The sequence below is a fragment of the Anguilla anguilla genome, chromosome 8 (assembly GCF_013347855.1).
Source record: "Anguilla anguilla isolate fAngAng1 chromosome 8, fAngAng1.pri, whole genome shotgun sequence".
Classification (NCBI taxonomy): Eukaryota; Metazoa; Chordata; class Actinopteri; order Anguilliformes; family Anguillidae; genus Anguilla; species Anguilla anguilla.
The window spans coordinates 39,271,860-39,293,394 of NC_049208.1; the positions used below are offsets into that span (position 1 = coordinate 39,271,860).

General features: G+C 43.3%; 1 protein-coding gene across 1 annotated transcript in view; it reads left to right on the forward strand.

The window, feature by feature from the left end:
- The first annotated feature begins 517 nt into the window (after positions 1–517).
- The window catches only part of cdk6 (cyclin-dependent kinase 6), a 49,691-nt gene continuing 28,673 nt past the window's right edge, over positions 518–21,535 (forward strand). Inside the window, exons 1-4 of the mRNA XM_035429265.1 lie at positions 518–1,043; positions 1,817–2,156; positions 6,922–7,057; positions 12,246–12,413. Of these exons, the coding sequence (XP_035285156.1) occupies positions 1,933–2,156; positions 6,922–7,057; positions 12,246–12,413 (528 nt within the window). The 5' untranslated portion in view covers positions 518–1,043; positions 1,817–1,932. The remainder of the gene's footprint in view (positions 1,044–1,816; positions 2,157–6,921; positions 7,058–12,245; positions 12,414–21,535) is intronic.

Here is a 21,535-nt window from a genome sequence, read left to right on the forward strand (position 1 = left end):
TCACTGTCACGCGTGGCAATCTGCAAACCTACAGGAATAGATGCATGTACCTTAGTGCATTAATACTTATGTAATCTAGGTTTGTGTTTCAATAGAGGTGGAACGGTACATAGGCTATATAGACACACGCGGCAAATCAAAACAGTAGATTCATTTACAGAAAATGGATTCATTGTGTGCAGTGAAAGCGTAGCCTTATAGTTAGGTGAGCTAAAATTGGGTTGCCTACTGGTAACCAGTGTTATTAAAAAAACAAACAAAAGCCGGCGCAATTTAAAACTTGAACTTTCCTAAATATCTCATGACACAGACCCTTTACTCGTGGGGCCTTGAACCTTTTTTGTGCAGAATTGAGTCTGTCAGTCCGAATTCCCCAGAAGTATTGTTAACGGAGGTCTCTTTTCAATAGCCCGATACATCGGGTTGGCGCATCCAATAAACTTTGTGGCCGCCCAGCTTTTCCCCCCCGTGGTGATCGCTGTTTTTGACACTGGGACAAAAAAGAGGACTGAGAATGCTAAAGAACCAAGAAGGCAGAGGGAAAGCAGAAGAAGGCGGTTTGCCTTTGTAGTCAGAGAGGAATGCGGAAATGTCCCTGCTCTGTGTCAAACTTCTCTGAAGAGGGTCAAGGCACATTCAGCCAGCGTGGGAAAGGGAAAGGAATCGGAGCTCACAGTCCTGCGTTGCATATTCTGGGATAGAAAGAAACTTTGAGGGAGTTTGCATGTTGATGAGTTTATGCTAGGCTCTGCGATATCTGAAACGAGTTTGCATGTACGTTATTTCGAGGAAAACGATTACCCCCTTTTTAAAGTTATTCTGCCCGTATTGCGATTGCCGTGTTGGTAAGCATTGGCGACTGCTGCGGGATGGGGGTTCCAGTGTGCACCGTCCCTCTACCTGTGTGGCCCTGGGTACGGACAGTGAGGTATCTGTGAAGTAGCCTACTTGCAAACTTGTTTAGAAAGAAAGCGGCGCCTCGTTGCCGTTTATAAAGGACGTGCACGCCGTTGCGGAATCTGGGTCCTAATTGTATCGATCAGGTAACTGAACAACTGCACACCGTTTTATTTTACATTATTAATCTATCTTATGCATGCGTGCATATTCACTGTTGTAGGCGTTCATGTTCCATTATTTAGCAAATATTACATTTATTAGTGATGCATGTATAGTAAAGCAGTTAATTCCTTTCTAGGTTGTCCTTTTTGTTTTGTGTTATTCCAGTTGGTGTTGGTTAAGGAAATATTATTGTTATTTAAGGTAAGTTAGTTGTGGAAATGTAGAGAAGTCTTACACTGACAACGTTTTTATTGATAGGGGAAGTTGAACAATACCATCACAACCACGTGCTCGCTACGATTTTAACTCGCTCGCGAATGAAAGGTGGAAATAAGTGTAATTATAATCTACATTTAAATTAGTAACTTAGCTTACCACCCATTCAACTTATTTGCTTCGGTTGTTAGCTGTTTATTGGTTATTTGTTGTGCTGATACATTGCGCTTTGCGCTACATAGGGATCATATAGCTACATTAAAATATAATTTATCGCAGACCTTTTCAGAAAAATATCAATATTGACTAAATAATATGACTCGGACTTTGATTGCGTTGAGCTTCCAGATGTTGAATACGTTGGTGTTAGAGGAACAACCAATGTGTGCAGCCTGCAACAATTTTGCAGTTTGAGTAGGTGAACTAATTGAGGTTCATGTGCAGCAATTCAAGCTAGCGTGTTTGGATAATAGTTTGATGTGATCATTTATTTTGAGTGTTTGTTTAATTTTAATCCCTTTATGTTTGTCTAATATAGGTATTGCTTATACTTGGCCAAACCTCTGATGATGTCTTTGTAAAACATATTTTGGACGTTGCCTGAATTGGGACCCCAACAAAACATTTAGCAACGTATGAAAGGAACCTTTTAAAATGGAGAAAGAAGGCTCAACTCAACAATACGTGCCCGTCGCCGAGATTGGCGAAGGTGCTTACGGGAAGGTGTACAAAGCACGAGATTTGAAGAACGGTGGTCGCTTCGTTGCCCTTAAAAGAGTGCGGGTGCAGACTGAGGAAGAAGGGATGCCCCTTTCAACTATACGCGAGGTGGCAGTACTGAGGCAGCTGGAATCTTTTGAGCACCCCAACGTTGTCAGGTAAGGAAACATAACAGATGGAGGAGCAGAGCGGTATGATTGCCAATTACATTGCCATCGCAATGGTGAACTTGGGCGGGTGCAGACTGGAATGTAGGCCTATCACTGCCCTGTAAATGGTTTAACAGCTGTTGATTCCAAAGTAGTTTGTTTTTATTGCAGTTACTCTCAGTAAATCATGTCTCTTCTGGAACCGAAGTTGGCTATGTTTTATGATAGCATATAGGCTACAACATGCAAGTAACACATTTTAACTGATATGTAAATTCATAACTGAATGTATGTATTTTGCAATGTGTGTGTTGTTTGGACGTTACAAAAAGCATAGGCCTACTGCATCAATGTACATGCATATGGTGAAATTTATATTGTTGATATGTTATATATTGCATATAAAGTATTAACATATGTGAAAACATTTCAGTTTAGATGTTTTGATATACAAATTCAGGAGCTCATGGCTATGTCAGCCAGTTGAACAAAATCAGACACCCATTAGTATATGAATGGCGAGAGCAGCAGCCTACAGGATCCTTGGTTTATCTCTTTAAATTGCTTTGTCCATGTGTTTTTAATTGACGTGCACAAAAGAGAGTTTGCACCAATTTTGATAAAAGCACACCAACCTTTAGATAGGAATTTTTATTTTAGCAAATTCAGAGGTGGGGAACCTAACCTTTGACACAAAGCACAAGCCAGGAGCCAACAGTAGATCTTATGATTGATTTGGCCCTTAAATTGTTTGGATTTGGGAAAATATTAAAATCTTGAATTAAATGTTTGATACCTCTTAACAATATAGGCTTTATAATGTCAACTGCACCAAAACATGCATCAAATTCAATTCAGTTGTTTTAAATCCCTACAATATCCATACTTTGGGATATTAGAGGGCAATATTTGATTCTCCAGATTGACCTCAAAGGGATTTAAGATCCTAGATACAAGAAAAGGGCAAATGTTTTAAACCATATTTTGAATAAAAAAAATATTGCTCTGCAGACAAATGTATATGTGAACAATGTGACAAAGTCACCAGCATCAGACTTTCGTGCTCAGCCATTGAGAAATGAAAAATATGGAAATTAGGGAGAGCAAAGTGCCTTTGTGACTCAGGAAGTGAAGGTCAAACTGAAAACATCTGCCCTTGCGTTCTGATAAGTCTGACGAGAAACTCTCTGCAGACTACGCTAATGGGTAATATCTGCTCCACACATGAGTCAGCAGAATGAGTCAAGGTAATCATTTAGTACCTGCCATAGGTTTTGGGGGAAATTCTCTTAAAAGTCAAGAGCTGTTGGGAAAGTTTAGCAGTTTGCAGGTTGAATTAGATTAGCTTGCATTACTCAGGACCTTGTGCGGCTAGCATTTCCATGGCGTCCATTTATAAAACAGGATATTTACTGGAGGTTAGGTTAAGTATCAACAAAAGGGCCTCAAATCTACACAGTCTGATTCCAAGCCCAGCTTTTCACTCGGCTGGCCCCACAGATGGGCATTTTGGAATTTAGCATTATGGTTTGAAAATACTATGTATTTTTGTCAAGAAGCAAATTAATTTGTCACAACTGTCAAGAACAGATTGTATTTTCACCCGGCTGGGTTACTTATTGGTCAAGCTTTATTTTGAGAATCTTCATTCAGGAAGTTAAAAATTGTGCTTATAGCTTGACTGAAACAACCACAAAAGCAGCAAATCAATTTTAATGAAAACATGTACTCAAGTCTATTGCTGACAAAACTGAATTACCTTTCCCTCTAGACCAAAGTTTTCATCCAGAGTTTTTCCCCCAAAAAAACTTGAGCCCTGATACCTTATTATTTAGTATTTAAACTTATCCCGAATCAGTGAACTATATACGTGCATTTCTCTATATATTTCAGTTGCATTGTATAAAATAAAGTATTGTTCACATCATGGTGCTGGACTTATCCAGCAGCACAATTTTTGCCTTTGAACTGGTCAGGATGAGCGGCTGTTATGGGGGAGCATGGCTGCCATTCGCCCGGATGATGACTCTGTGCATGTTGCCTGTGGATGCAGAAAGTTGCTGGAGGCAGTGTGCTCTGTGGGACGGCTGTTGGCTCCCAGTCTTTCCACATTATCCCTTCAGTCCATCCACGAAGGCTGTCAGACGCAGGAGTTTCGATGGCACTCTAGGGTAAACAGACGGCCAGGTGTTTCCACGCTCCAGATTTCCACCGGTGGATTTGACCTCGTTTGTGTTCACGGGGCACTCTGGTCTGTTTTTAGTACAATGTGAATGTTTACCGCGTCACACCCGGGCCGTAGCTAAATTTGGACACTGCGTTTTCATCCTGGAACGGAATCCACATGTTTTAAATGACCTAAATTAGAACGTCTAATTGCAATCCTGTGGCTACGACATCCTCCCGTCAGTCTGGGTGCAGGCCGGCACGTACAGATGCTGAAACACCTGCGGCCGGCCACTGCTTTCTCTGCTGTCCTCCCGACGAGCTGCAAAGTAGCAGTTTCAGATCGTTCTTGCAGTCTGTGCTTGCAGTGAATCACGTCGATTTCCATATTCCCTGAAAGTGGGGCTTCTGCTGCGTCCTATATGAGAAGGGGCTCCTGCTTTAAGGGGTCTCTGGCTGCATATAGGCACAAAGACCAAAATGTGTAGAGCGTTCTGCTTTTCGGCTAACTGCTGACAGTTCCAAGACGCTTATAAGCGTGTTACTCTTTCCATATGCAGAATGTCAGCTCCAAAGTTCCTTTGCGCCAGAATAATTAAGGGTTTAAGACTCATATTTAACCCCGGATTTCAAGGGGGAACAGATTTGTGAGTTGTTTCATGAACACTGCAATAATTGTGATGTACTCATTCTCAAGATTACAGTGACACTGCCTCTGTAAATGTCTCAAAAGCTCTGTGGTGGGGCTTGACATATTTTTCATATGACCGACCTGGTTCATTAGTGTATACCAGATCAAGTTCTATAAATGACCAATAAAATAAGGCTTTAAAGGATTAGACTTCAGTACCAGTACATTTACTGTAAATTGACATAGCTATCACAATTTTTAAAATGTGTTATTTTACCAAAACTGCACGTGTTTCAGTATAATTCCAGTGATCCCTGTATCTGTAGCCTATTTGTTTGTGTATTTTGCGTCGTTTTGGTAAAGCTCAGATTACCCAAACTGAAATGCGAATCATGATGTGCCTGTAATTACAGGTAGAAGTTCATGGGTTACATGTGAAAACTGAAAACAGACCTGTTTTCAGAGCTGGAGAACTGTCCCATCAAGGAGAATGGCAGCTTGTAGTGTGATATGAAGAAAGAGCCGTTGTGACAAATAAAATATACCGACGTGTGCTGTGATGTTTCGCTCTCGTGGCGCAAAGAGGGGGCATCTGAATTTGCGAACCTGACTGGGAAGTAGTCGGCGTGGAGCGGCAGAGAGCTCGGACTATTCACCCTGGACTCTGCGGTACCGCTGATCACATCAGAGTCAGGCCCAGGTTACCAAGGCTCTGAGTGAGGAATGTTTCGGCAGTCATCCACCCTTAGCTGAGGGCAATCTTCTCTTTTGTTTCAACTGTTTTGATCCTGCTTGTCACCGGGCAGTTTTTCAGAATGATCTGGATGATGGAACCATGGATGTTGAGTGGAATTCTTTTTCTTCTTCCCCCATATGTAATAAATATTTGTGGACAATGTGCCATACTCTAAACATTTTCCCACTTTGAATCTGTCTATGCACATTACATGGTACCTAAGGCTGTTCTCTGAACATAAAATATCAGTTTTCATTACAAATATATAACTTATATAACTTAAAAAACCAATATTTCAGGAAGTAAAATGAACCCTATTTGGTTGGGTGTACCAAGCACGAGCCAGGTTAATGGCCCCTTACATGATTGGTTTAAAAATTCTCATCATACATCCAAGAACTTTCTACTTGCAGGTTTCTTTCCTGATTACATTTTAAGCAGCCTTGAAGAGGAAGAAGATTGATGCCACTGTAATTTTGGCACCTTATAAGGATTTTTTGGAGACAGGCAGTGGCAAATTTAGCCTGAATGGTCTTTGATGACAGGGACTTTTTCACTGTGGGAAAGTTGAACCAGCCCTTTTCCCTTGATTAATGAGCAAGTCCTGGTTAATGCTATACCAGTTCCCAGTATCAAAATAGTACTGCTATATTGAAAACACATGTTTACTGTAATGTTCCACTGAAAAACGATTAAGTTAGGTGATGATTGCCATAAATTGTTCTGTCTAACATTGTCACATTTTTGCAAAAATTTTACAAGCAGGTCTTGAGATTATCACCTTCCTCCAGCTTGCCATTCTTTCCTTATTTCTTTTGTTTCTGCCCCATTTTCAAATCCATGTGTCCAAAATAATCTCATAAATTCCAACAAAGGTCTCTTAACAAAACATCAGTAATGGTTTCTGTGTTGCTTGCAAGCAGTGTGGCAGCAAAAAAATTTTTCCACTAGATTCTTGGCTTTTGTGCCTTTTGTTTGTTAGCATCTGCATTGGCGCTTCTCAGGTGTGCAGGTACCACTTTTAAGCATTCAAGATCTCCAATGTGAAATCTCCTCTACATTTTCTTAGAACTGTGATTTGATTTTGTGAAAAAATATCAGCATCATATTTTTTTTACTTCAATATAAACAATGCAATTGTTGAGTTGAGAATGACCTACACACCTGGAAAAATCTAGAAGATTAGTGTGTTTAGTTATATGTCTGCTTTGTATTAACCGTGCTGGTGCGCTTCCCTCCAGGCTGTTTGATGTGTGCACAGTGTCCAGGACTGACAGAGAGACCAAGCTGACCCTGGTCTTCGAGCACGTGGACCAAGACCTGACCACATACTTAGAGAAAGCGCCTGAACCAGGAGTGCCTCCTGAAACCATTAAGGTACCTCAGATCTCTTCATTCTCTTTAACATTATGAGGGTGGTTCATATGGACTGAGAGGTTCTACTTGTCAAGTTCAGCTGAGATGTGTCATATTGAAATTGGCTGTAGAGCATTAGCAACCTCAAAGACGTGGAGCCCCAGACAAGGGGAAGTCCTTATTGCCTGTTTTATGAGTGTTACATAGCTGAGGTGAGTCAAGTGATGGTGATGGATAGCTTCGATGAAGTGTCACTTTTTGCACTCAGTGGAATAGTAATGTCGTTCACTGGCTCTTTCATGGTCCTTGCTACCGAGCGGCCTGTATTCAATAACGTCAATGAGGAGTAGCGCTCGTCAGCCCATACGTACATGTTTTTGTGAGCTGTGGCAGTAACTCTTTTAGACATTAATTGCCGTCCGATGTTCCGGGTAGACATGAAATGACTTGAACTGGCTTTAAAGAGCACATGGAGGATATCGCAGAAACATCTGAGGGAGGCCTGGGCTTTCCCAGGGCAGAGCCTGTGGTCTAAGGCTACTAATTAAGGTTTTGAGATGATGTGCTTCTGTTTTTTTCTTTTTTAATTTTTCTCTCATTTTTACTATGGTTGCAATATGAGTTCTATTTCAGGGTTTCAACGTGAATTAAAGACTCTGGCTCACCAGGCAAACTGTCAGAAAAATATTCCATACTCTTCATGTCAGCTGTCATGTCAAATTTGTTTTCCATGAAAATGATGAAAGGCCATTAGAAATGGTACATGTTTAGTTGTGTACATGCAGTAATTTACCCTCAGTGATTGTGGCCAATGGAGTGACGGATATAATCAAACAAACAAAAAAACATTCTGCAGCAGTCCAAGGTCTATTCAGTAAATATCCATTTAAAAGAAAGGCATTCAATTATTTTTAAAAATCAATTTGTACTTTTAAGTACATCATATTATATTAACAAATGGACATGATCATAAAACCTGTGTGCATACCGTTCAGACCAAAACCAGGGCAAAGGTGCAGGTGAGCCAAGTCAGAGCTAGAAAGGCTGAGTACACATTAAAATGTGTGTCAATATTGCCCAGCATCTAATGGTTTTGGCTGTATGGGGAGAGTCCTCTGCAGATAGCCCCCAAGGCAACATCTATGGAATAACAAAAACAAGGGGATTTTTATTCACGTGTGACTATCACTTTCATTATCCATAAATAATCATATAATGTCAACGTTTTCTTTCGCAGTGGTGAGTAAATGCCTTGGTGTCTGTTTACAGGGAAAAGGGTGTCAAAACAAAAGGTTTGGGTATTTCCTTGTTGTAAGCTGTCACATGTATAGTGTGCGCTGACCTGTTCCCACACATTTCAGTTACAGGCCTATTTATTGTGTTTCCTTCCCATCATGCCCCTGGGCATGTCCCAGAAATCACCAGAGAAGAAGAGTGGCCTCTTTGCAAAGTTCTTTTTGACTATGGAGATATAAAAAAAACTGTTGATTGAGAGCATCAAAGTTTATCAGTGGCAACATTGGAAATTCCTGTAAAAAAATGTGTGATCTATTTGTGATCTGGCGAAGTAACAGTGGTGTTTTTGTGTTCTTTTTCATGTGGTCCATTATTGCACAAAATAAGAGGTACTTTGGCAAACAGAAATATCATCGTAGCTATCGTGACAGCCTCCTGTTTACCCTTGTGATTTCACTAAATACACTCTCTTCATTCAAACAATAGAAGCCATGCATTCCACTTTATGGCTAAGAGCACTAATGGTGCTTGATGTGCTGTAACACACACAGGAATCTGCACACGTGCACTCACATGCACACACGCGTACACACAAAGACAGGGTCGACGTGATAGAGAAGTGATCCATGCGTGCTGTATCTCTGTCATTGATTAGTCATTTGTGATTAGTGGTTTGTGCTTGTGCCTATTTCATTTTACATTGCAATGAAACTAATATTTTCCTATTAGAATAGATGTAAAGGGCAAAATGAACAATACTGTCAAATTGACACAGAAAGGCACTGTGTCAGTATATCCCCAGTCAGTTAGGATTTTGAATTCAGGAAATCACTTGTTGAGAGAAGGACTAAAACCACAGAAGTTGAAATCCTGTCGAAGTTAGATAACAGAAGTAAAAAAAACCCACGGACCGGGAAAACCAAACCGACCGAAGCGGCCAGAAACACGGTCGGCCTTATCATTTCGGTTTCTGGGGACGGTAAATAAAGGACGGTACTCCCAGATAAACCTCTAACAGCTTAATTTGCAGTCCAGCCGAGGGCAGCAGATTGCGAAAGCCGGCCATTCAGACCCACCGCGGGATAATTGATGAAAGAGTCCCCGGAATGAAATGAGCTGGAAAGACATCAAGCGGTTCCCTCGGCTGCCGGAGTGTGACTGGTCCACCCGCCCCCCCCCCCCCCCCCCCCCGCCGCCCCCCAAACCCTCCCACCACCCCCGAACCCCCACCCACCCAACAGAATCCCGTCTCCTGACCGTAATGAGGGGGGTTAATGAAGCATAGGGAGAGTATTACACAAACGTTAACAGGCAGATGTCCCGCATTATGCCCGGCTTCAATAAACAATATTGCCGCTCCCCGCGTATTTGCATGAGAAAGGGATGCCCTCTGCGTGCGTGTTTTGACTGCCGCGCTGGCCTCTCTGTTTTCGCTCCTCTGCACTGCCCGGCTGCTCGTCACCGCCCTGGTGTCCCCTTTGGACCCTTGGATAGATAGCGGGGTCCGCAGTAACAGTTGCATTCGAGGCCTCTTTCTTTTGTGCGTTTCGCGAGATCACCTTCCGCTACGTTTAAAGTCAGAGCTTCTGTCGTCTGTCTCCCGAATTGCTTTAGCCGCCTGTGTCGCATGGCTGGAAGTTTCGGCGCTTTTGGGAAGGTGTAGACTACTGAGCTAAGTGTCCGTTCGCTAGCACTGTGCTTGCTTTGGCTGTTTGCGAACACGTAACCATTTCCCTGCTATCATATTTTGTATGAATGATCTGTCTTTTGATAATGCTCAGTGTCGCTGCTTGTCGGAACCCAGGATGACCTGTGCGTAGGACGATAGTTTCTTCAAAACCACTTTTAGGGAAGTGTCCGTGGCCATTTCTTCCCATTGTCACCATTTGCTGTAGTTGCAGTGTTCTGCACATTGTGTCTGATCTCTTAGCGAGAAAAACGAAACCATGAAACCGTGTAGGAGGATGCCACATGCACCACTATTAATTTTGTTGGGCCCACACCCTGCGGTACTTCCTGCCTTGTGATAGATGCTGTCAACTGAGCGGTATAAATGAGTATGAGCACACCCCCCGTATCGTCTTTGGGTTTTTTGTGGGGTAAAGTGTTTTCCCCTAGTTGAGTAGCTTCGACCTCAGAGTTGTTTCAGAGACGCTGGGAGTCCGTGTGAGAGGAGTCCTATGTCTAAGCACACAGGCCCAGGGAACCCTCAGTCAGACGGCCATACACGCGTGTAAATACCATAGCCGTTCTTCAAGCTCAGACCACTCAGCATTTTGCATCCAGCATCAGTGAAATGACCCACTGCACTGGGCAGGCTTTTTTTCCTCCCCCCCCCCCCCCCCCCCCCCCCCGTCTGTGTTTTTGGATGACGACCATTCGATGTTTGGGAGATGTTAACAAGCACCCGCCCGGGGGCGGAGGACTTGCTATTTAAAGCCGGTGCGGGATCGGGGTCGGAGCGCATTGTTTGACCAAAAATAACTGCTTTGGCCCCCGCCAGATCACGGGTGGACGGTCATTAAAAAAAGTCTTGTTTCCAGGCCTGTCCATCTCCACCCTGCACATGGGGACCCCTTTCTACGCATTTACTAAGCCCGTCTTTCTTTGCATCTTTGCATTGTGCCACTGTCCCTGGTCAGGCCAGAGCCGTGCGCAAATGTTTTCTGGTTGAGTGTGCACGCTATTGTTTCAGCTTTTTAATCACTGACCAGCTGGCTTGTTAGTGAATGGAGCAGTAGGCCCCTGGCCACATCTCTTGTGAGGTCTTGGCTGGGAGTCTGGGTAGGCTGCCTGCACCCCGTGTCAAAGTAATTCAAGCGGCAATCGCAAAAAAAACTGCCCTTTCTCCCTCTACTCCTCCCCCCCCCACCACTTCTCCCTCTCTTTCTTCTCTCTGTCCCTCTTTCTCCCCTCTTGCGCCCCTCTCTCTTTGTATCCCCTCTCTCTCTCTCTATCTCTCCTCTTCCTCTCTCCCACTCCCCTCACTCTCCCCCTACTCCTTACTCTCTCTCTCTCTCTCTCTCTCTCTCTCTCTCTCATTCTTGTTCCCTTTTTCTTTTCTACCCAACCGCCACCATTAACGTAAAATTTCTGCTGGTCGTACGCGGCTGTGCGGGTTACGCCAGAGGAAATGGCCGTTGAGCGCGTTTTCGGGTGCCGAGCCCGGCCGCAGACGCGCCGTCCCCGGGGTCGAGCGAGCGGACGCGCGGGTAGCCGCGATCCGCGGACAGCTGCAGGAGCGCGGAGCCCCCGTACGGGGCCTCTCAGCAACATGTCTTCCCTGCGAGCGATAGTGTCAGTTATCAACATCTGCTGCGCTTCAGCTTTAAAGGGACAACCTCTCGCTCCCATTTTGTGAACCTCCCCCCTGCCGCCCCCCACCACCTCCGCTGTGACTGCACAGAGGCGACTGTGAAAACGTTTCTAACTGTAACTCCTTGCAGTTTGTGACATAATCTCGTATCTTATCAGTGTGTACCTGCATTTAAACGAAACAGGAACTTAAGCATGGCGGCTTTCCCACGGTATAGATACTCCCACTAACTAGAAAAAGGTTCACATGCTGAAGTAACTGCCTTGCGATGATGTACATACCAACCAATCAAAAGGATCATGGATAGAATAAAAAATATTTCATTAACCGACTTATGAAATCTGCCAGATCAATCTTGCATACATACTTAGTATTATGCCTTATAAATTTTCTATGCCTTAATCTCATTTTGTGTTGCATGTGCGTATATGTTAAAAGAATGTCTGTATGCCTAATGCATGTGCGTGTGTTGCTGCACAAAAGTGTGTGCTCATGAGCCTGTGCATGCATGTCCGTGTTTGTAGGCATGTCGTGTGTGTGCGGGCACATGTCTAGCTGTGTAGTGCACGGCATGCCTGTTGGTGTGGAGGCCAACGGGGTAAAATTCCCAGGTGATGATATCATTGCTGATGATGTCATATCTTTACCTCTGAACAGGACATGATGTACCAGCTACTGCAGGGTCTGGACTTCCTCCACTCTCACCGTGTGGTCCACCGTGACCTGAAGCCCCAGAACATCCTGGTCACCAGCGGAGGGCAGATCAAACTGGCCGACTTCGGCCTGGCGCGGATATACAGCTTCCAGATGGCACTTACCTCAGTAGTGAGTACACAGGTTTTTTAAACTGGGGCTTCTTTTCCTTTGGTCAATGGACAGCACACTGTGTCATGGCTTCAGCAAGTTTATATGTATCATTAGATGATAATGGTTAACTGTCGACAGACGGGATTGCCACAGGCGGCCCTGCCTTGCCTTTGGGGCAGGCGGTCTGTTCTACGGCCTGCCTGCACCAGCTGCATGTGTTGCACAGCAGCTCAATGTGATGACTGCGCAGCTGAGGGACTGCACCGACACACAAACACGGGCTAGTCTGGGCTTTCATGAACTTGATGTTGCAATAAAGGAACGGGCTATTTTCCACACTGCGTATACGACTGAATATTTCAAATTGGAAATGAAAGTAAACATGTGGAATGAAAACTTATTTTTTTAAAAGCCACCAAACTGATAACAGAAATGGTAGATCAACCCATATTCAGTTCCACCAAGTCCTTAGGGGTGTTAAATTTGAATGACATGATTCACATTCGCAGACGTCAGCTACTGCCAATTTTGTAAAGGAATGAAATTCATTTTTGCAAACAATGAATGAGTTAAAAAAAATAGTAGGGTACTGAACTTAGATTAAATCAATAGACAGAATCATTTTCCTTAGACGAGTAAGTTTGTGGAAGGATTGGATGTTTTTCATGGAGGATTTATTTTATTTTGATTGGATGTAGGTGAAATCACAATGCAAAAAGCTACTGTAGTAGCTCACATAGTCATTGTGATGTTCATTGCAGTGTTGGTAATAGTTTCAAGGTGGCTGTGTGAATTTCTTTGTGGTATTGGTTGCCATAAAAGATGCTTTTGCTGTTTCCGGTGTGATTATTTTACTGTGCAACATGATGCTGTCAGAGAATTGTATTCTTCTCTGATTCATAAATGGCAAAATGAAAAAAACCCTTCTGCCCCAGTGGTCTTGGTGGTGGTATAATTAAGCTATTCCCAAAATTCTAATGAAAGTCAATGATAATATATACTTTTTATGCAAATCGACTGAAATGTGGTAAATATATATTACTAAATAATATCAATTACATTATTTTTACTACAGTAATACCTTCTTATAGAAGAATTTTCTGGCAAGCTACTATGACACTCAAAACGTAAGAGGCTATGACATTCTTGTGTAAAATAGGGACTCTGACATTTATTTGAATGCGTTTCTTACTAACTCACATTGGAGTATATCAGTTAGTTATGGTTATTTTCATTTTCATTATCATCCCATTTAATCTGATGAACACTTGAATACGTGACATGTTCCCCTGGGGTTGCCATTTGGAACTTGAGATGTTTGATGTAGCCTTAAATAATGCTAGCTGTGCCAGGCTGCTTATACAGTAGCTTTAAACATAGCCATACTTGCATTCACTTCTGAAGCTATAGTGGTGGAACTACAGTCATAATGGGGGGAAAAAGGTTTTGTTCTCTTTGTAGCAATGATGAATACATTTTAGCAAGTAGCTCTTTTAGTTTTGGTCTTCTCTGAAGTTATAAAAGAAACAAAAAATGAGCAAACACACGCATGCACATACACACACACACACACACACATACACACAGACCTAAACATTTTACAAAGTGTACTGTGATCAGACAGAATAGAGGCATATGTGTCAAGTAGTAGCATTCATTTTACTGGCAAGTGTTGTGAGGATGTGTTTGATTGTGATTACTGCATGATTCTTTCCAAATGAAATTTGAAAAGGAACCTATTTAAAAGGGTACTGCTCCCATATATTTTACAAAACAAAAAGGTTGTTCATCTGGGACAAAAGGGTTGCTGGAGGGCCTTCCTCTGAAAACCTGATCTCCCTTTACCCTTCTTTCTCTCCGCTCTCTTGTTTCTCTTATCTCTCTATTTTCTTCCCTCTCTCTTGTTCCTCACACTTGCTCGGATCGGGCAGCCCGGGCATTTCAAAGTGAAGGCTCCGGCGTGGAAGATGTTTGGTTTTTTTTTCGAGTGCTTTTGTGAGGCGGCGAATCCCCTCCGGTGGGTTCACGAGCGCGACACGCCACTGATGTGAAAGGGGACCAGGGATCCCTCGAGACTGGCCTGAAAGGCCCCCCCCCCCCCCCCCCCTGGTCTGGGGCCGTCCTGAGATGCCTGCAAATAATGCGTGGTGTAAAGTGAGAACGGTGGCCGCAGCTGCAAGGCTGGCGATCGCCAGAGTGGACAGGACCCGGGATGGAGGGACCGAGGGGACCGCTTTCCCTCCTCCTCCTCTTTTGATGCCGTATTCTGTTGCACGCGTTTCTGTCGTCCGGCGATAGGGTGATATCTGAGAGGGTTTCTGTAGGTCTAATGTTTAAGGCTTTAATTATCCTATGTAAAGATAACTTAGTCCAAACTAAATGTGCACGTTTGTACATGTTCCAAATTCAGTTTCAGTTCAATTTAAAGGGGAAATGGGAAAGAGCATACATTTCCAAGGTTTCCCTGCTCACTAAATGTGAAAAATTGCCAACAACATCCTTCTTGTTCAGTTTAATCCCTGACCAACAAGTGTCCCTTAGTTTTGTCAGCTGGGATGGTAATAGTAGCAATACGCATTTAGTAATCCATTTAAGCTCTTAATTGTATTAAGGTACGCTTTCCAATTAAGTATTTCTTTAAACGGTATAATGAAGTACTTCCGAGTGGCTCTGTCCATAATGTTTGATTTTGGCCGATGTCATTGGCTCACTCTGTCCATGATCACGCACAAGCGGACAGTTAGATTCGTTCTGCTTGGGAAGAGTGGGCTTTGGTTGGCCAGGCTTCTCAGGTCATTGCTGTATAAGGGCCTCCTAGCAATTCGCCATCTCCTGCATGCTAACGCCGATCTTCAGTCAAAGCTGCATCCGTCCTCCGATAAGCGTTAGCGCCCTTGTCGTAACGGTCTGCAGTGTGGAAAATAATCGCTGGCTCACAAAAGGGCATTGAAGGTGTGATCCCACTTCAGCTGCAGTGCTCCCACTTGGATGCGATGATGCAAGAGTAGGCTACAGCGCGACTGCCAGTTCCAAAAAAAAAAAGAGCAAAAAAAAATACGCAACGTATGAAAAGCAGCAGAAGTACAATGTAAAATGCACTGGGGAAATGGAAAACAGCATGCATCCCCCTGAAATTTCGTCGACGTTTTAATTGCATTGCGGTTGAGCCATGCATCGTAACGTAAGGCACATGCAGTAATACGTAACAGATGCGTAAGGAAATGTGGCGTGAGCGCAGTCCATTTCTGGGCTCAGTTTTAAAAGGTGGGCTTTGTGTGAGTGTGTATGCAGATTTGTGGTTCGGCGGTTTTATTTGCACACGTCAAAATTTTAGTTTCAGTTATCACGGGGTGGATTTGTGTGTTTCGTTTGTTAGTCGCGTTTTTTTCTTTGCAGATTCACCCGGGAATTCACCAGACACGTCAGAAAACAGTCTCGCAGTTGCAGAACACGGGCCAACTGCAGCTCTCACCCAGTGGTTCAAAACCCAGAGAAAAAGTGGAGCGTTGTGTGAACTGGGCCTCCGGCTGCCATGATTAATTTTCCCGGTCAGGAATCCCCCTATCGCCTCCCTCGAGCCAAAGGAGGGGATGGAAAAAAAAACTATTTCCTCTCGCTTCTGCCAAATGAAGGAATGTCGTTATTTTTGTATGCAAAACCGTTTCGTATTCAAAGTTTTTTTTTTTTTTTTTTTTTTTCCTTAGAACTTGCTTGCTAAAAAGCTACCAGTACAGTGAATACCAAGCTGAGGAAAAGATTAGCAGTAGCGGCACGCCAGAACTTGGGGCAACTGTAACTCAGTCCTGATAAGCAGGCTGACTCATTCCTGGAACGACAGCACTGCAGGGAGAGCGCTGTGTTAAAAGAGACACGTTTCACCAGCTTTCCCTTCTTCGTTTTTATGTCTATGAATGATTAATTCATATCTTGTAATGATTGCTCATGACTTAATTTTAGCAAATGAGTGCAGAATTAGTGCACTGTGACAGAAAAAGAAAAAGTACCCTGTAGATGTTTTTGGAAATTTTTTTTTACTGCTGCGAAGAGAAGGCTGACCTCGCTGACAGTTCAGAATGTCTCCTGCGTGTATAAGTCACTCAGCGGCCCTTTTGTAAATACCAAACACAGGTTTGAGGTTAGAGATTACTGATGCTGCAGAGTTGGAATTGCTGCCTCACAATGTGAGGAACTCACATTGTGAAGGAAGTATTCACTGGGGAATTTATTGTCGTTGCTCCCAATATGTTTTGGATATAAAAAGCCATCAAACAGTACGAGTCCACGACGCTACATGAGGGGTGCCTGAATGCAAATGGGACCACCCATCGGGCCGAGCCTAGGTGCGGATAAGCAGGCCGTGTGAATCTGCACAGTTCCACGTATTGTTCTCTGGCCAAGTGATTGTTTTATTATGACTTCAGTGTCCCCCCCCCCCCTCCATTGTTGTCAAACCCTGACTGACAGGTCAAAGTGGCGAGATATAAAAAGTCTTCCTGCATACACAAGTAGTGGATGGGAGCTATTTTTCCACCCTGTTTTGTGATTCTGAAACGAAAACGCCCAACATCAAACTCCGTTCAGCTTTGTTTGAAAATGGAAAGCAGTCCACACCATACACCCCGTTTGTCCTAATCCTTTGTGGCAGAAGCAGCATATGTCCTGTAAACCAGTACTTACATAATCTCAACTCCCAGGTGAATAATGCTTGATCCTGTGAGTACACGTACTTAATAAATACTATGATAAGTATGATTCTTACTAAATGAGTTGAGTTGTAATTTCCCATTTGATGTGATCATGAGTCCGTGTAATAGGGAGCAGACCAGTCCCATGAAACTGATTATCAGCCACTTGGGAAAGTATCATGTGCGTTAAATTGCACAAGAAATTGGATTTGGGGAGCAGGAAGCCATTGGTCATTTCTTCAGTATGATTATGTATTCACAACAGCTAGATAAGTTCCATGGCAGGAGTGGTCAGCTCAAGAGTCACAGTGTCGTAGGTCTTCATTTGTAGTCGAGTAAGGACGTGCATCTAAGGACAGGGGTTGGAGGATGGATTAATAACCGAGGTCACGACACTTTCACTTTCAGACTGAGACTGTGAACAGGCCTGATCCAGTTCTACATTTGCTTGTGGGAAAGGCCCTCCCGACCTTGCACTTTGAGTTTGGCCCTCATCCGAATGAACCGTCTGCGGATTGTTCCAAACTGCTGAACTTTTCACAGATATTAGCCGGTGTAATTTTAAAGTAGAAAACAACGCTTTCTTTGCTTAAAGCACGTACTGGGTTAATTAACAACAGTCCAACAATCCACTAGTCTTTGATGCTAACCATCACTTTAAAAAATAATGTTGGAGCTGGGTACAGCACACCTTTGAATCTAGTACCAATCACGAGGCTAGTTTGTATGGAATATTGGTGAATTTGGTAATCACAAAGGGCCTGGTAGGCCAAGGAAGACCTTTACTGTTGATTACCAAACAATGTTCAGCATAATGAAGAAGAACCCTCAAACACCTGTCTGACGGATCAGAAACACTCTTCCTTGTGCAGGCGTGCGTGTGTCAGTGATTACTGACAAATCGAACCGCAGAGGCTACACTGTTAGATTCAAACCACTAGTTAGCTGCAAAAGCAGGATGGCCAGGTTACAGTTTGCTAAGAAGTATCTAAGAGAGCCTGCAGAGTTCTGGAAAAAGGTCTTGTGGACAGATGAGAGCAAGAACGACTTGTATTAGAGTGATGGAAAGGGCAAAATGTGGGGGCCAAAAGGAACTGCCCAATGTCTAATATCATTGGACAGCACTCCATCCTACATTAAGACAATTATTCCAGACATATTGCTAAAGCAACAAAGGAGTTTTTCAAAGCCAAAAACTGGAAAATTCTTGACAAACAATTGACAGAAGTCAATCACCCGAACTGAATCTAATTGAATATATGTTGCTGAAGAGAGAACTAGCCTCCAAAACAAGCAGGAGCTGATGGCTGCAGTACAGGTCTTGCAGGGAACTATCAATGAAGATATACACCTAGTGGTGTCTATGGGTCACGGCCTTCAAGCAGTCATTCCATGCAAAGGATATGCAACAAAGTACATATAACATTAGTATGTCAAAAACATTGTGGTGCCCAGAAATGGGGGGACTATGTATAAAAAATGTCTACATGGTGAAACCAAAGTGTATAAAAATACCCTTATATAAAAGCTGAGAATGTGCATTCTAACCACAAGTGAATTGCCTGATTGCAAATCTGAAGTGGTGCTGTACATAGCCAAATCAAGAAAAAATGTCTTTGCTCCAAACATTATGGAGCTCAATGTAGTTTGCAGCTGGGCCCTTTTTTTGGTCTTTGACATGGAACTCAAGTCCTCGCCTGACATGACAGTGGAAAGTCTCTCCAGAAAGTTGTTCAGTGAAAGTCTTGTTTGGATAATGTGGGAAAATATGCTTCTATGGCGGACTGGCAGCAGTGCTGGAATGTGGTATGCAAACCTACCTATTACAATGGCATTCCTGCCAGAGAAAACTATCTAACCTCACTAAGTAGTCTATAAGTGTCTCCTACAAAACAGAGATTCACATCTATAGGTGAAGAGACACAGCTTCAAGTGAATCAATGTTTGTGTCAGTAGTGAAATCGATCTAATGAAGTATTCAAAATGTATTTCGTTATAACCACCTATATGTTTGAAATGCAAATTTGTTTGCATACAGCAATCACCTCAGTGAAAAGATAGCTTCTAACTTGCTGTATGCACTCTGGGTCTAGCTTTTGAAATATTTGTCTATGTAAATGAAAGATGGGACGTAAAATATATTGCGTTTTGTACATGTATGTAATCCGGTCAGATTGTTCCTGCAGAGGTAAAGAGTATCTATAAAAGAGAGGCAGGCTTTTACAGCTGCTCTCCACGGTACCTCAGCATGGTGATTCATCCTGTTATAAGTCATTTTCATGGAGCTTTTTTTTTTGTGCATGTGTGTACACAAACTCAAAGAAAGTGCCGCACTGGGAGTGCTTTGGGCCTTGTCACTACCTTCTCAACACCGATGGAATGAATTCCTCATGTTGGCTACACCTATCGCTTAGCTCTGACGAAGCCCTTCAGTCTCTAAGGGCTATTGTGCCTCTAGTTCAGGGCTGTCAAACTTCCAGTCCCGGAGGGCTGTGTTGTCTGCTGGTTTTCAGTGTGTTTCAGCAGGAGTCGTTCATTTAAGTCATCGATTGGATAATGAGTCCACACACCTTGTTTTTAAAGCCTTAATTGGCTTCTGACCACAAATACCTGCCAACACAGGCCTTCCAGGACTGGAGTTTGACACCACTGCTCTAGATGTACCTTGTCGGATCAGGGTTTGAAATGTTGACACGTAGAACAACGAGGTTCCCTTAGTATGATTTTAGCTAACATGCATCTTCTGCATCACAGAGCAGAATTCCCCCTTTTTGGTCCGAGAGCACTGCTAGCCCTGACTTCAGCCCCACCACAAACATGGCTGGCACTACACGTGTTTGTGCACGCCTGAAATCTCACCTTTCTATGATTGAACAAGTAGCGGTTGGCTCCATCTCCATTCTCAGAAAGTAGTATTCGCTGCACTTGTTTGCACACTCGTTTCTTTACTGACACTGGGTGTGATGTGAGCTTTTTTTGTTGTTGCCATTTTTCTCCCATTTTCTCCCCAATTTAGTCGTTATACCAATTCCCCGTGTGTATCACGGTCCTGGACGATGCGTTATCCTCTGTCGGTCTGAGGAGGGTGTAGACTACTACATGCCTCCTCCAATACACGTGGAGTCGCCAGGCGCTTCTTTTCACCTGACAGCGAGGAGTTCACGCTATCTCCCCCAGATCCCCTCCCCGCTGAACAGGCGCCCCGACCAACCTGTAGGAGTCGCTAATGCAACGAACAGGACTCATACCCTCACCGGCTTCCCACCCGCGAACACTGCCAATTGTGTTCGTAGGAACGTCTGACAAAGCCGGAAGTACCGCTGCCGGGGATTGAACCTTAGTCTCTGTGGTGGTAGGCGAGTACTTATACCTCTACACTACCTAGATGGCCATGTGAGCTATTTTTTGACTTCTCCATATCTCAAGGGATTTTTTGTCTCTAAGGGTTGCTGGGAGGCTCATCTTAAGGCACTGTTTCAGTGCATTGGATGGGCCCCACGGTCTAATATGAAATCCGGATCAGGACAGCAGCCCTGCAGAACCACACTCAGTTGTTTATAGTTTCTAGGTTTGGTTATGAGGTCACACTTCCTATGAAGTTTTTCTTGCCGTTCTCAAGAGCTTTCACAAGAGAGTTCACAAGAGCTTAAGGAAGAATAGGTCCAAATATCGGGACATGTTTTGGGGTTCTGGCTATCACCCATGATTGATTGAATGACTGTAATGATGGGTTAGCCAGCTGACCAGTTTGCTAGTTATTGAGTTAACATTAAGGTAGCTATGTGGCTAACATGCTACAGTTACTGTCAGTTTCTAAGCTAGAAACCAGAAGTGTGTTTTTGACACGAAAGTCAACATTATACCTGCAGTAGCTCCAACCATCATTAGGGACCTAACATATTAACTCACGAGTAAATGATAAATGTTTATTGTACCTTGAAAAATTCCGCTTCTCTCCACCCCACCTACCCTACCGCCCCTTTGACAAACTCTCCACCCATTTTTGTGTGTGAAAATTAAGGACGACCCTGTTCTTGGCAATGGGGGGAGGATGTGTTTGTCCTGGGACGAAGCCAAGAGTTCAATAATCATTAATAAAAACGATAATGCGTTGTTCACACTGTATACGAAGGATGCTGGAAACATTTCAGAACACTTCATCCATCGCCATACAACAAGCATGTTTTTCAGTCGCTGTACAATCTGAGACTTCAGCCATCATTCCTAAAATTGCTATGCAGTATAGACAACGTGTTTTATTATAAGTAATGTGTATTATTGTGTTTTCTCTTTCTGATTTATTATTAGTTGGCCATAAATTAGATTGATATAATAAAAACTGGCTGAAAGACTGTTGTAAGGATTAACATCAGCCTCATGTAACGTGACCTGCACCATTGTTGGTGGATTGTGAAAGTAGAGCATTTTTCTATTTTCCATTTTAATTCAAATATA